Source organism: Gallus gallus, chromosome 3 (genome assembly GCF_016699485.2).
Source record: "Gallus gallus isolate bGalGal1 chromosome 3, bGalGal1.mat.broiler.GRCg7b, whole genome shotgun sequence".
Lineage (NCBI taxonomy): Eukaryota > Metazoa > Chordata > Aves > Galliformes > Phasianidae > Gallus > Gallus gallus.
The window spans coordinates 34,901,456-34,915,812 of NC_052534.1; the positions used below are offsets into that span (position 1 = coordinate 34,901,456).

At 44.8% G+C, this 14,357-nt stretch overlaps 2 protein-coding genes across 24 annotated transcripts in view; one reads left to right on the forward strand and one right to left on the reverse strand.

The window, feature by feature from the left end:
- The window catches only part of SDCCAG8 (serologically defined colon cancer antigen 8), a 108,557-nt gene extending 102,676 nt beyond the window's left edge, over positions 1-5,881 (reverse strand). For 10 of the 12 annotated variants that reach the window (XR_005858115.2, XM_046939376.1, XM_040697408.2 and 7 more), the window contains exon 1: positions 5,276-5,364. Coding sequence is in view for 9 of the 12 variants with exons in the window: in XM_046939376.1 (XP_046795332.1) it covers positions 5,276-5,342 (67 nt within the window). In the remaining 3 variants the exon portion in view is untranslated. Of the gene's footprint in view, positions 1-4,110; positions 4,214-5,275; positions 5,365-5,656 lie in introns of those variants that run through there. The other 2 variants (XM_046939378.1, XM_046939377.1) reach the window with 2 other exon arrangements.
- A 91-nt stretch (positions 5,882-5,972) lies between these two features.
- CEP170 (centrosomal protein 170) overlaps positions 5,973-14,357 on the forward strand; it is an 88,936-nt gene continuing 80,551 nt past the window's right edge. For 11 of the 12 annotated variants that reach the window (XM_015283969.4, XM_040697395.2, XM_040697398.2 and 8 more), the window contains exons 1-2: positions 5,973-6,148; positions 9,003-9,084. The gene's annotated coding sequence lies outside the window, so the exon portion shown is untranslated. Of the gene's footprint in view, positions 7,248-9,002; positions 9,085-14,357 lie in introns of all 12 variants that reach the window. The other variant, XM_015283968.4, reaches the window with a different exon arrangement.

Sequence of the window (14,357 nt, forward strand, 5' to 3'; positions counted from 1 at the left end):
TTGCCCCTACACTTTTTCCCCCTCCAGTACCCATTAAGATCCTTTTTTTTTTTTTTAAGTTGCCTACAGACATATAGAAGTAATTATAGTATTTCCTACACTAGAGAGGAGCTGATGTGACTTTGTACTATCCATTAAAATATACGCTTGAAAATCTGCTTCAAAAAAATATTTCACTTGTTTACTAGAATGAAATATATGATATGTCAAAATACATATACAAACTCAATTTCAGAATTTCTAAAGATCACTTACCTGGACTCAAAAGAAAATGTAAAAAAAATACATTTTATTTACTGATAATGCTTCTGGTTTTCAGTATTTCGTGGTCATGGCACCAAACCTGCTGGAGGTCAAGGAGTGTTTGGACAGCACTCTCAGACACAGGGTTTGGATTGCAAATGGGGCTGTGTGGAAGCTGGAGTTCATAGAATCAGAGAATCACCAAGGTTGGAAAAGACCCACTGACGTGCGGAAATCAGACCCTATAGCCAGTGAGAATATAGAGTAGGCATGTGTTTATTGGTGACGCGCGTACACCCTGGTGCAAGGGGAATCGCTCCACCTAACTTGCACACTGTCAGGAGAAATCGTGCTATAGATATAGGTTGAACTAACACATAATCAATAGTTGACAGGAATTCGGATACATATTCATTACATTTCCGAGAGCCCATTAGCATGCAGTCCCTCCCCCCTTGCGCATGCATCGTGATGATGAAGGCTCATAGTCTTCCTCGTGAAGGCTCGTAGTCTTCCTCGCTGCAAACTTCTGACCCTGAAGGGGGACATCTCCCAAACCGGTTTCAACTTGCCCTGTAGACATCTAATCACCTCCCTGCCAAATGTTTTCAAGCTGCTCTCCAGTCCTTATCTTTATGGCCTTCATCCTCCTTGTTATTCCAGACCTCGTGTCTGTGAAAGTGCTTGGAATCCCTTGTTTTCTAACACTCTCTACATAAACTATCTCTATTTGCCCCTTATTTCTACTTTGTGAAGCTACTTTCCCTTTTATCGCTGTGAGGCCCTTCTCTCTATAACTTCTGGGGCCTGTTCTCACTCTTCACCACAGGATCACCCAGTCCAACCATCCACTAGTTAGTTGGGCTCAATGATTCCTGAGGTCCCTCCCAGCTCTGGATATTCCATGATCCTACCATCATGAAAAAATACAAGCCAGCAACAAAACCCAATGAGTCTTTTTTTCTTTGACATCTCAGGTTTCATCTTAAGTATTAAACCCTGCAGATATACGACAGGTATCCTTTTTTCAGAGAAGCATCTTTATATAATTACAATTAGTACCAGATTTTTAGCAGCATGTCACTACTACTGTAGAATGTATTTTGTTCTTTTTTTAAATTGGAGATATTACTGATGCATTCAACTTGTTAAAAGAAAAAAAAAAAGATAAAAGCCAGAGTGAGAACACTGAAATGAAATTCAACACAGAAAAGCTTGCTGTACTTCCATATAAGTAGTACTCAGCTTTGGGGAAAAAAAAAAACAAATTAAAAAAAAATTGTGAGAACAATATGTCACTGAAGGGAAAGCTGAAAAAAACAGAGAAAGCATTGAACCCTGTTTGTACCGCCTAAACAAAAGACATTTTTTCAGACACTGCCCAAGACTGTCTATAAAGAGCAATTCTTCAAATGAAAGCACCAAAGTTACCTCATTCATGAACTCGGAAGTGCCACAGAAAATACTCTAAGATCTAATGGAGAGCTTAGCAAAGGAACCAACCATCCAGAACAACAAAATTGGCTGCAAGACATGGAAAAAACTCCAGCTGGTAGAAGTGTTAAAGAACAGAAAGAAAGTAACTACAGCTCTGCAAAAAATGTTGTTTCAACTATCTAAGGACAACTGTCTAGCTTGTTTGTTTTAAATAAGACTGAAATGTAACTAGTAATATTATAATAGTAATATTCTAATTAATTATATCAATCTAGTAGTAATATTATAATAGTAGTAGTAATATCTTCCAATATCTGAAAGGTGCTTACAGCGAGAGCAGGGCTGGTCTCTTCTCACTGGTGACAGAATGAGGGGAAATGGTCCCAAGTTGTGCCAGGGTAAGTTTAGGTTGAATATCAGGAAACACTTCTTTACAGAAAGGGTTGTTAAGCACTGGAATCGGCTTCCCAGGGAGGCGGTTGAGTCACCATCCCTGGATGTGTTTAAAAACCACTTGGATGTGGTGCTCAGGGACATGATTTAGTAGAGGGTTGTTAGTGAGGGTAGTGTGGTTAGGTTGTGGTTGGACTCAATGATCTTTCAGGTCTTTTCCAACCTGAGTGATTCTATGATTTTCACAGGCTGATAAAAAAAACTCTCCTTCAAAAACAACGATTTGTACTCACCAGATTATTTTATAGCATTGAGGCATGCTAGTTAGAACTGATTCTCCTTCTTCCCATTCAAACAGTAGCACTCATGGCACTGACGGAGCAGAAGGCTCACAGGACATTCACACCACGACCACCAGTTTTTGGTAATTAATTTGACTACTATAGCACAGCTCTTACTCAACAGTAGAAAATACCTCTCTTCCCTCAGGGATAACTTCTGAATAGAAATTCTATTACCTCCTGAGTACTTCGAAGTTCATTTGAAATAGTTTCAATTGTGTGAAAGTTTACATAGTAACCTAAAAAACCTACTGTACAAATACCACCCTCCTAACTCCGCATTACACGCAATGGCAAAGACTGTAGTTACACAAAGTCTTAGACTCACTGGGAAAATCCCTGCTACAAGGTCTTTACTACTTCCATCAGAAATCCCTCTACTGGGCTCTAGGACAACTTATTTCTCAGTCACACACTCAGTCTGGCTTTCTGCCCTCTGGCTATTGTAGTTGGCTTGCTGAACACTTGGACTTCCCTACAAACCAGTCTTCTGAGGCAACTCTCTTTACAACAAAGGACACTGCACTGAAGAGTAACCGGTAATCTTTGAGAACTTATACACCTTTTCGTCACACTGAATAAGGCCATAAAGTGATTCTTTCGATCTCCGGATTGGATAGTATTAACCTCCTGCCATGTATCAGCCTGCATCCAAGAGGAACTGTTGCGATGCATCAGCCAGGATCCACATAAGGTCAAGGACTGCACTTCAGGAATGCCGCGTATCAAAAACATCAAATAGTGCTAAATGCTACCTGAAATTCCAGAATCCCAATAACACAAACAATGTGAGCTTGTACAAAAATCTCCAACCACGTAATTAAAACAGGAAAAGAATTAGGTTCATCAGCTCATGGAGCAATAAATCCACTCATTCCGCAGTGAATCACAAAGCTAGTGGAACTGATGTGAGCAAAAGAGTGGGAAGCGAAACAGCCAATAGAAGGCTGTGTTCTGAAGTGATTTAAAAACCACAGTGGACCCAATGTAAAGCAATCCAGTCAGAGAAAGGGAGAATTAAAATAAATTGCATGAGCAGAATACATGCATCCAGTCATTTTATAGTATGAGCTCTAGTGAACAGTTACAGTCCAAGATCCAAGATTCTTGAGAAAAGCCCTTTAAAGTTAGATGAAATTTAAAGCCATTACCTACAGCCTCCAGATAGCTTGGTACAAAGGCATGCTTCAAACTCGACATACTAAAAGCTTATAAGCTCGTCATGACTATGAAGATGTATCTATAGATATACAACAGTTCCCAAGCAACCCCAACAGATTTTCTAGTTGACAAAAAGTGAAATTCCCGTGGAACTGTTTAAATGCACAAAAAGACTAAGACAAAATTAAAAAAAAAAAAAAAAAGAGCTGTGTTGCAAAATGGCACAAAAGCATATTTTCATGAAAAGCCTAGTCTGAATCAAGAAAAGAACCAAATTTACTAAACCACACATGCAGAAGAAATATTAAGCATGTTAGGGCTTCAAGAACATAGGGAAAGAAAGTATAGTAGGCTTGAACTCCAAACATTTTTGGCTTTTCCGGCTGTCACAGCCTAAAAAAGATGAGAACAGCCCATTTTGAAGGCATGTCAGGCAGCTCAGTGTAATAACTGTAGACATATTCCCACATGCCCCAGCAGGATGCAGGTTGAGCAGAGCAAGACGAGTACACTGGAAGTAAACACATTAACACACCTCCTTAGATGAGAATGAACACAAGAAATCTGCCTTCTCCACTGCCCACATGCCACCCATTTGCAGTGATTCAAGAGGCCCTTTATTAACTGAGCTTCAATGCCTAAAATGAAAAGGGAAGTCAGGCACGGCACAATTAAAGAACAGAATTAAAGAACATAATTAAAGAACAGGCTTGGGGCAGAGTGGCTGGAAAGCTGCATGGAGGAAAAGGACCTGGAAACATTAGTCAACAGTTGGCTGAATGTGAGCCAGCAGTATGCTCAGGAGGCTAAGACCTATGGCTTGTATCAGAAATAATGTTGCTAGTAGGAGCGATCATCTCTCTGTACTCAGCTCTGGGGAAGCCACACCTTGAGTGTGGTGTTCAGTGCTGGGTCCCTCATTAAAATAAAGACACTGAGGCCTTGGAGCACGTCCAGAGGAGGGCAACGAAGCTGTAAGGGGTCTGGAGTACAAGTCTTACGGGAAGCAGCTGAGGGAGCTGGGGTTGTTTAGTGTGGACAAGAGGAGGCTCAAGGGTGACCTTATTGCTCTCAGCAACTGCCTGAAGGGTGGTAGTGGTGAGGAGGGGGTTGGCTTCTTCTCCTATGTAACTAGTAATAGGACTAGAGGGAATGGCCTCAAGTTGCACCAGGGGAGATTCGTGTTGGACATTAGGAAAAGTTTATTCTCAGAAAGAGCAGTAATGCATTGGCACAGGCTGCCCAGGGCGGTGGTGGAGCCCCCGTCCTTGGAGGTGTTCAGGAATCACGTGGATGTGGCACTGAGGGACGCGGTTAGTGGGCTGATGGGGATGGGCTGACAGCTGACTAGACGATGCGACAGCTCTTTTCCAACCTTAATGATTCTGTGAAGTTGATAACAGAGCACCTCAGAAACCACCACCAAGAGAGCTGCAACTTGTTAAAAACAACGTGTGATCACACAGGGCCACAGTTTACCAGACGCGGTACTTTTGGGTTCGTTCTAATTTCACTACAAGTTCCGACTCCCACGAGCACCTGATGAAAAACCCAAAGCTCAGGAAAGCCACCCTCGGGCCGTTAGCAACGGAGCGACGCACGGCCGCAGCGCGTCCGACAGCCGGCGGGCGCCCGTTCAGGGCCGGCCCGGGCAGGAGCAGCCCTCCTCACCCGCCCACAGCTCCGCGGGCCGCGCTCACCTCGGAGCCGCCTCTGGTACCGCTGCAGGGACTCCTCCAGGGCGGGCTGCCCGCGAGGCGCCCGCATCGGGACGCCGCCGACCGCCGGGAAGGGCGCGCGGCGAACTTCCCGGCGCCGCCCCGCGGCACTTCGGCCCGCGCCGCCTGCCCGGCTCCCGGAGGAACCGCTACGCCCGCGGGCTCCCGCCCGTTGCTACAACGCCAACCACCAGCCGGAGCCGAACGCTCGACACCCGAGCAGTACCACGCCCCCAACTACACGGCGCGCGGGCAGACCGCGGCGGCAACCACAGTTCCCGGCAAACGGCGCTTCGCGCGGAGCACGCTGGGAGATGTAGTCCCTACGGCGCGCTCAACCGGCAACGGTTGGAGGATACGCACCGCTTCTCTTTTCCCCTTTGTTGTGGCTCGCAGCCGCCTTCGCGCCTGCGTACTGCGCACGCCTTCCGCCTACGTCCCCGCGCCCGCAGTGGCTGAGCACAGCGCAGGTCCTAGTACGGCTGAGGGGGCGGACCTACGTTCGCCTCCCACCGCCTCGCGCTGTGGCTCGAGGAGAGCGCTCACCGCGCTATTGTCTGAAGTCGGCGCAGGCGCAGCTCCGGGCCCACGGCTCGGCCCCCTGCGCCTGCGCGGCGCCGTCCGCCCTCCACCCCCCCCCCGCGCATTGTGTGAGCTCGGGCGGCGCCTGCGCAGCGTCGTGCCCGCTCTGCCCGTTAGCCGCTATGTGCAGGGAATAACGTTGCCGCGGTTGCCGGAGGAACACGGAACGGAGCGCCCCGCCCCGCCCTGCGGGGCCGCCGGCTCAGCGAGCGCCCGGCGCCACTACCACCAGAAGCGGGTCGGCCCCGCGGCGCGGAGAGCCTCCTCGGAGGGGTGAGTGGGGCTCGGAGGAGAAGCGGGGCTGGGGTCGCGCCGCCCATTGTGTCAGCGGGTGTCGGGCGGGCTGCGCCCCGCAGCGCGGGTCCGGTCGTGGCCGCGCTCCCCCCGGGGCCCTGAGGCCGGCCCGCGCCCCCGCCTCCATCCGCCCTCGGCGGCGCGGCGGGAGGCGTGGGGCAGCGGCGGGCGGGCTGCGGTGCCGCCCCTCTGGCCCGCGCCGCCGGCACACCCCCCGAACCGCTGCTGCGCCTCCCTCGGGGTCCGAACGTGCCCCCGGCGGCGGTGTCCGCGCTACCGCGGTCATCCGACGGACGGCGTCGCCCGGCGAGACGGGGCGGCTGATGGAGAACAGCCGCCCGCGCCCTCTCCCCATTGTGCGCGCCCGCCAGACGAGGAGCGTCCTCTACTCCGCGCCGCGCTCCCGTTCCTCCTCGCTTCTCCCCGCGGTGAAGCGCGGCACAGCCGCCCCCTCGCTCCGTCTCTGCGCGGGCGGTTAGGGCCCTCACGGGGGCCCGCGAGGCACCGGGCGGGGCGGGGGGGCGCGGCTGACAAAGCGCCCCGCAGCGCCGTGCTGCCCGTTACGGCGTCACGCGAGGAACGGGCTGTGGGTGCGATGCTGCCGAACGGGAGACAAAAAGAGCAGCCCCCTTGTGACAGCCTAGGGAACACAGCTAGCATCCCCTGCTCGGCGGTTTGAAGGTGTTCTTCGCTGCGAATTTAAATATTTAAGCGGTTTGCAAGACGAAAGCGTGCTGCTGGCACCGTGGTGGGCACGGCCTTCCGAATGCCGCTCGAGGCTCTGGCGGTGCTCCCGGCCCGGCGCTGGTCTGTGTGGGACGGGGCGCCTTGTGCGAACGGAGCTGAGGCGTGCACACATATGCCGTGATTTCCTGTGATTAATTTCCTCTGGGAATTGCTGTCCAGATGCTGAGGAGCCCATCCTGCAGGGAACTGAGCTGTCACCATGGGAGCTGCTCGACTTCCCATTTTATTCAACAAAATTTTTGTCTAAAAGGGCTCATAAAGCCACCTGACTGGGTGGGGAGAAGAGTATGGCTGAAGATGCCCAGAAATCTATCAAAAGCAAAGCCATGAGGTATTATTGCGTTTTTTTTCCCCCTCTCATTTCTCAACTACCTGCAAATTATTTGTAAGGGATCGGATACAAATATTTTCTCGCTCTCCTTTTAAGAGAAATACTGTGGTATACAAGTTGTTGCCAAGCTTCCTTTCTCATGGCAGCGCAGGGATTTCTTCGACGTCTGTTCCAGATGTTTCGCAGGTGCTCCCTGCCTCCCTTATCTGGTCAGGCTGGGGTTTGCAAATCCGAATAGTTTCTCGCTATCTTGTGCTTCCGGACTGTGAGAGACGTGGCAAAAAGGATTTTAGCAGTTCTCTTGGTAACATACAAGTTGGAAAAGAACCAAGTTATGAAAGTGAACTGCAAACGTTGATTTTTGCTTGCGGGTGGAAGCTGGGAGCTTCCCTGAGTGACAGGAACCCATCCTAAAACATGAGTAGCTGCAGAAACTGATTGTGAAGTTCCATTTCTAGTTCTTGCAAACACAGGCAGAAAGTGCTTAATGTGAATGGATACCACAACGTCTCCTTGAGTCCCTCAGGAGAACTATTGCAGTGTCAGCACAACCTTCCTTGGCTCTGCAGGCAGAATGACACTGGAATAAAACAGACTAGTTTTACTTAAACCAGAAGGCCAACAGAATCTGAAATTCTGCTTTCCCAGTAGAAAATGTTGGACAGGAGAGCCAGGCGTTCAGTCTCTTTGGATAGCACAGTGGCACAGATTCTCCTGTCTGCTTCTAACATCTGTGAGCTGCTTTCTGTAGAACACACTGCTTGTTGTGGTAAATGGCTGGGACCAGGAAACTGCAAATGAGGGAAGAAAGTCCTTTGTCTCTGAGGGATGGAGCTTCTGTCTGCTGAAGTTAGGTGCGTGTCTGTTCTACGGCGTCCTATGGCTGTGCCAAGTGAGCCTGGGAGGTGTCTCTCGCTGCCTGCCAAGTTTATAATGCTTTTACAGAGCACCTGCGCTCCTTCTGGTCCTGTGTTTGTTGTTGGATCTTGCATTGTCATGTTCCTTGATCGTCTTTGATGGAGTGATGTGCAGATAGCAGCTTCCTTCTGTGTGCAGTGCTCGTGCTGCTCTGGGTCAGAGTCTACACAGTGTGCTGAATGAGGCGGTTGTCCTGGGAAAAATAGAGCATGATCACATGGCTTGAATTGTAAGGTATAATGTATGCAAATGAGGCTGGGAGGAAAGCACAAACTAATTAATCAGTTCTGTGTATGTCTGTCGTATAGACACAACAAAATATTAAAATTACAAATGTTTGGTTCACTTTGATAATTTAGTTTCTTCCACTCTTTCCTCTTTAAGCTGGGAGGCTGTTTTTATTTTAGAGATGGATTTATAGTTAGAGGCCTTAAGACACTTTTATTTCAAATTTTGTTTGATCTTCAAAAAAAAAAAACAAAAACACCCACAAAACAACCCATATATTTTAAATTAATGTATTTTTTTTACGTTATGTCAAAAGCAGTTTGTCCTAGAAACTTCAAATAAAACCGTCAAAGATGTTTCAGTGGATTGCCCGTGATGCTGAAGTGCTTTGTTCAGGCTCTTTAGATGGTTGAGTCTTAAAGATGAGGCAGACTGGCACTTGCCTATCTCACAGTGGCTGTGAATGGAGCAGTCGCACTCACCCGGTCCCCTTACGCTGTGGCTCTGATACTTGTCTGAGTGTGTGAAAAGTTGATTAACACAACTAATCCAGCAGGCTTCTTTTCTTTTTGTTCTGTTTGACTTTTTTTTTTCCCCTTGGGTTAGCAGATTGAATAATTTTATGGTGTGGTCAGATGAGTGCCGGAGCAAGTACACAGAGTGGGGACAGCAGTGTCACGTCTGGAAGAAGGTAATATTCCCTTTTCTGGTAGCAGAGATCCATTTGGACTGCTTGGCTGTGCTCTCTGACAGTCTCCCAGTTGCTGCAATATACTGCAGACAGAAAGGGAAATGTAGATATCCAAGAAAACCATCAGGAGATTGGTTTTAGTTTTATCATTAGTCTTTGCTGTTCTTTATCTGTAAAGGTTCACATCTGCAATGTTCAGAACGTGTAACTGAGCGGAAAATAATGTTTTTCTGAATATAGGTGTGCAGAGAGCGGGGATGAGAAGTGGTTCTGCTAAGTGATGTGGCCTTTGCATAAGAAAGTGTGTGAAGAAGTGTGTGGTTTTCTTTTTTTTTTTTTTCCTTTAAAATAGTATTAAAATGTTATGTGTGAAGAATTTGCTCTAATTCAAAACAGAAACATCTTTCATTTCATAGAGTGAAATGAAATATTCTATTTCATATTCTATTTCATGAATAGAATACTCAATAAAATAGGGTATCTTTTTGCTATGTGCATCTGATATGTCAACTTTGTTTCTTCTCTTTTTATCCCTGTAGAAATGGCTGTTGAAAAACAGGCTTCCCTGTTCTAAAAGCTAGGTGCTTTTCAGAGCTCCATCCCCACCCACTGGCGGGCCTCACAAGCTGACTCACAGCCAACAGCTGCAGCCCACTTACAGTCTAGCTTCTTCAGTTTGTTCTGCCGTACTTATTGCAAAAATTGGTGTTCTTGTAACAGGTTCCTTTGTCTGCTTCTTTCCAACCTTGTGAACCAAAATCTTATATTCCAAACTTCCCTGTGAAACTAAGATGGTTGATATAAGAAGAATCTGCTAAGGCCTATGTGATGAACTTTCCAGATTTGGTATTACTTCGTACATCGTTCCTGAGGTTCTGGTTCTGTTCCTTTTGTTTGTTTTAGAAAGTACAGCAATTATTGATCCTTTCAGAGAAATAGAAAGAGAAGTGACACCACTCCCTGGCATTTCCGAGATTCTGCTTTGTGCGCAGGGTATTTTGCTGGTCTTCAGCTGTGGTTCGGCATGAAGAAAGAACTGAACTTGCAGTCAATCCATTAGCTAACCATTGTGGTCTGGAAGAAGCAGTACAGTGAATGCATTAAATCAGATGTACTTAGGACTCGTCCATCAAAATGACATGCTTAAATAATTTTCTTAATGATCTTCCTTTTCGACTGCAAATACTTGGCCATCTAAGTAGGCATTCTCAGTAGGCCTTTTCAGTTCTCTTTTATTTATCATCTTGTTTCATTTCATTTCTAGATTTGGAAGAAAAATCCAAGATGTCATATCTCTTCTGTTTTCTCACGAACATACATTTTTCTTGCTTTCATTACTCTCACTTCTCACCCTCATCAACCACCAATGACATAACTGATAATTAGCCTTAGGTCGCTATCGGTGCAGGAATCTTGATGTCAGGAATTATTATACTTAATTTTTATATTTTAGTTCACTTAGTGAAAGATATAATGAATAGTATTGTTGTTTAGTTTAAATTCATTTTTTTAATTTTGTAGTTTTCCTAAGACTATAAGAATGGCCATGTTGGGTCACGATAGCAGTCAATCTAATGAAGCATCCAAGAAGAGCTGTAACCCAGTGCCTAGGGAGAGACAAGGAAGGTGTAGGCATGTATGGTATCTTCTTCTAAAACAATGCTAGTCTCCGTGTGTTTTCTACTTGGGAAGTAGAAAACTTGAGTCAGGTGTGGTTTCTATTAGCTGTTATTCTTTCCACTTGATCTGCATTTCTTCAGCACTGTCTTTTCAGGCAACACATTAAAATTGTCCCTTTTTGTTTTTCAGACCTTTATTTTGCATAAACGTGCATCTTTATACTAGCTTAATGTAGCAACTGAAATCTCGTTTTCTTACCTCTTTTCATTATTAAAGATAGGCAAATGCATTTTTTTGAGGTTAATTAAGATTATGCTCACCCATCTCCTCTATATATGATATATATATAATCGTGCTTGTTTCAAAAAGGAATAATATAATACAAGTGTCAAACACTTCCTATAAAAGTTGCTTTTTTGGATGATTGTCAAAGCACAGCTCAAATTTTAGCTTTTAAGTTGGCTGTAAAGCTGACTACTACAAATCTGTTTTGAATTGCAAGCAGAAAATGTTGAGAACCCAGATCTTTTTGTTTGTTTAGCTTTTGGATCCACAGAATCTTGAAAAAAACAAAACAAAAAAACCCCTCCAGAACTATTTAATATAAGAATTATGGAATCACTTGAGTATTTTCTTGATATAGATAATACCACCCTCTCTGATCCTTCCTTCTGACCCAGTCTGCACCAACTTCAGTCGTTAGTAACTTCAGTAGAAGAAGTTGGCTCAAAATCAGTCAGAGTTCACACCTGCTCGTTAAAAGCAGTGTGCTGACTTTTAACCACTTGGATCACAAATCTGGTGGCATATTCCCACATTCAATATTTGGGTTTTTTTTAACTTCCTTAGCCAAGGGAGAGTTGTTTGCCCACAGTCTTGGTGAAGTTGATGAAATGTCAGAAACTGCAGCAGCTCTGTGTGAAAGATGGTCCTGCCACATACAGAAGTGCAAGGCCCAGTATAAAGCTGTTGCATTATATTATTTTGCTCACTGTTGAAAATGTATTGCTGGGCATTTGTGAGTAGTGTCACCTTTTTTTCTAAAAGAGAATATTTGCTTCTTCAGTATTTGCATCTTCTAAATTGCCACATATAATTATCTTGCATATTGCATGTGCTGTTTTCTTTTTAATACCTTTTCTTATGCAAACACCTTTGCTTTTACCTTTTTTTGTGGCCTGATGGAATTTTCTTTACCACACTGCATTAGCAACTTCAACACTCAAAATTAAACACGCTGTTGGTGTGGCATTGCTAAACCTGCAAATGGCAACGGTAGATGTCCTTCCCTATGACTGACAGTCCAGGACCTGGTTTGCATTGTTCTCTTGCAGGCTTCTCATTGCAAGTGTATCTAAATGTTGCCTGGTTACTTGCTTTGAGGAGTTTGATGTTTGCTGGGGAACTGAGGGCTGAATTACTTAATAGCTTCAGTTCTGCATGACTGAATTACATTTTAGTATCCACTCACCAAAGAAATGTCTTCAAGTTTTCAGGTTTTTCTTTGTCATTCTTTGAGCTCTATATTGTTTAGAATCAAGATTGGTTTTTCTGCTACAGCTTCAGACATTGCTTTCATGATCTTCACTTCTATTTGTCCTGTTTAGTGCATCCTAAACAATAGGTTTCCAATTGCTCCAGTTAATATTATTGGGTTGTTTATTTAAATCTCTGAAAAGGTGAATTCATTCCTACTTTTATTTATTTTCTGGGCAGCATATAGCATATGGAGAAGTCTTTAAAAAGATGGCAGTTTTAAAAAAGGGTATTGAGACATAACAGTGAACCAGGATGTCCTGAGTCATTCCTTGCCCAGTTGAGGCAAATTGAAGCCTTCGATCGATTAAAAATAACTAAATGATCTGTTATTTTAGTGCAATTCATAAATTAACTTTAAGCAGTAGTTTAGGGGAAGGCTTGATTTAGTAGAATTGTCTCCTTGAGTTGCCATGTGGTGTGGGTCTTTCTATTGGTGCAATTTCATTCCAAAACCAAGACGAGCTTTAGGCAGAGCTATTTTTGTCTAGAGAGCTTTGAGGGTGGCAGTGCTTCAGAGCATCTATGGGTTGCTTTATTTGTATAGCTATTTCCCATGGGAGTTCTTCATTTCTTTCTTCTCGAGGTATTTATTTGCACTTTGCAGCCTAATCTAAGGGAGCTTTAGAAGAAAGACTGTTAGGTTACTGTGAGATGAGAGACGGTAAAGATTTCATGACTGGATTGTGATGTTTTAAGCAACCACTAGCACAAGTGCAAAGAGAATAAAAAGATGGACTAAATATTTTTAAAGTATGTAGTTTTCTTAATTACCCATCAAAGATTTTAAAACTGTCTGTGGATATTATTATATTAATATTTCTTCTGGCTATTATTTAAAGTAAACATATTTTTTTATATATATGGAAGAAGTCAAGTGAGTTGCAGATAGGTTTGATGTAACCAGTCCAAGTTCTCATAGCAGTCTAAGCAGAGCTGACTGTCCTGGTCTTGCCTTTTTCTCCCAGCCCTGGCTGCACACCCCCATTCCTTTTGCTGTGGTGCTAGGCTTGTGCACTAGCTTCTGGGAGCACTTCATCTGCCTGTGGGAGCAGAGGAGTGAGGAGGAGTTGGTTTGTCACCAGCTGAACACGTTGCAGAAGCTCAGCTGTGCGGCCACAGCCATCTCGCAGCCAAGGCAGAGGGAGCAGGCGGGGCTGGGGTGGGGTGGGAGGGCTGGGATCCTGACAGCAGCGAGCCTGGTTTGGGCTGATGTGGAACCGCAGCGTCTTCAGTATATTATTAGTGTGATGAGAGTTACAATTGTTAATTTCCTTTTGGTTGGATCTTCCTCACTAAGGTTGAGAATAAATCAGCAGAGTGAAGCTGTGGGCACAGAAACAACTTATGGCGGGGGAAACTAAATATGAACTGTGTCAGCTTCCCCTCGTAACTTCTGCTGGGTTATTTGAGATTTGCTGCAGTGGAAGTATGGATGCATGAGCAGCTAATGAGGAAGAGATGCCTTGCTATACATTTATATCCTATACTGCTTTCCAGTAGACTTGCTATAATTAGATCCTTAACTATGTAAGTGTAATTGAGCTGCTAAAAATAACTTCTCTTTCAGACAGTAAAATTTTGGGCACAGACTGCTCCAATCTCATGAACAATACTGAACATAGCACATACTTTGGAATTTTTAATCTTTTCAGCTATCAAGACTTGTGCAAGAGTTTGAAAAGAAAATACATTTTCTCTAAGCTTGGGAAAACATCTGAATGAAAACCACTTTGACCTTGGAGAAGGAGGGAATAAATTTGGTCTTTGGCACTAAGTCATTTATACTTTTTCTTAGTATTTACAGTTAGAATATTAAAAGAGAATTGTTTTCTTGTAGTGATTCAGTTATTTGTTTAATTTCAACTGCTTTTTTGTCTGTGGAAGCCTGTAGATCAGTACCGACAGGTATGATCTACAGCATCTGTTCCTAACTATAGAGCTTGACTTTTATGAATGCTTTCAGTAGCATGGTGGAACCACCTTCAGTTTGAGGCTTGTGTGTTTCTACTTGCAATACTGTGCACTCATTCTATTAAAAAAATGTCTGTGTGCCCAGACTGAGGATTGCCCACAACCTATGTCTTTTGTGGACCAGGTAGAGGGAACATTACTGT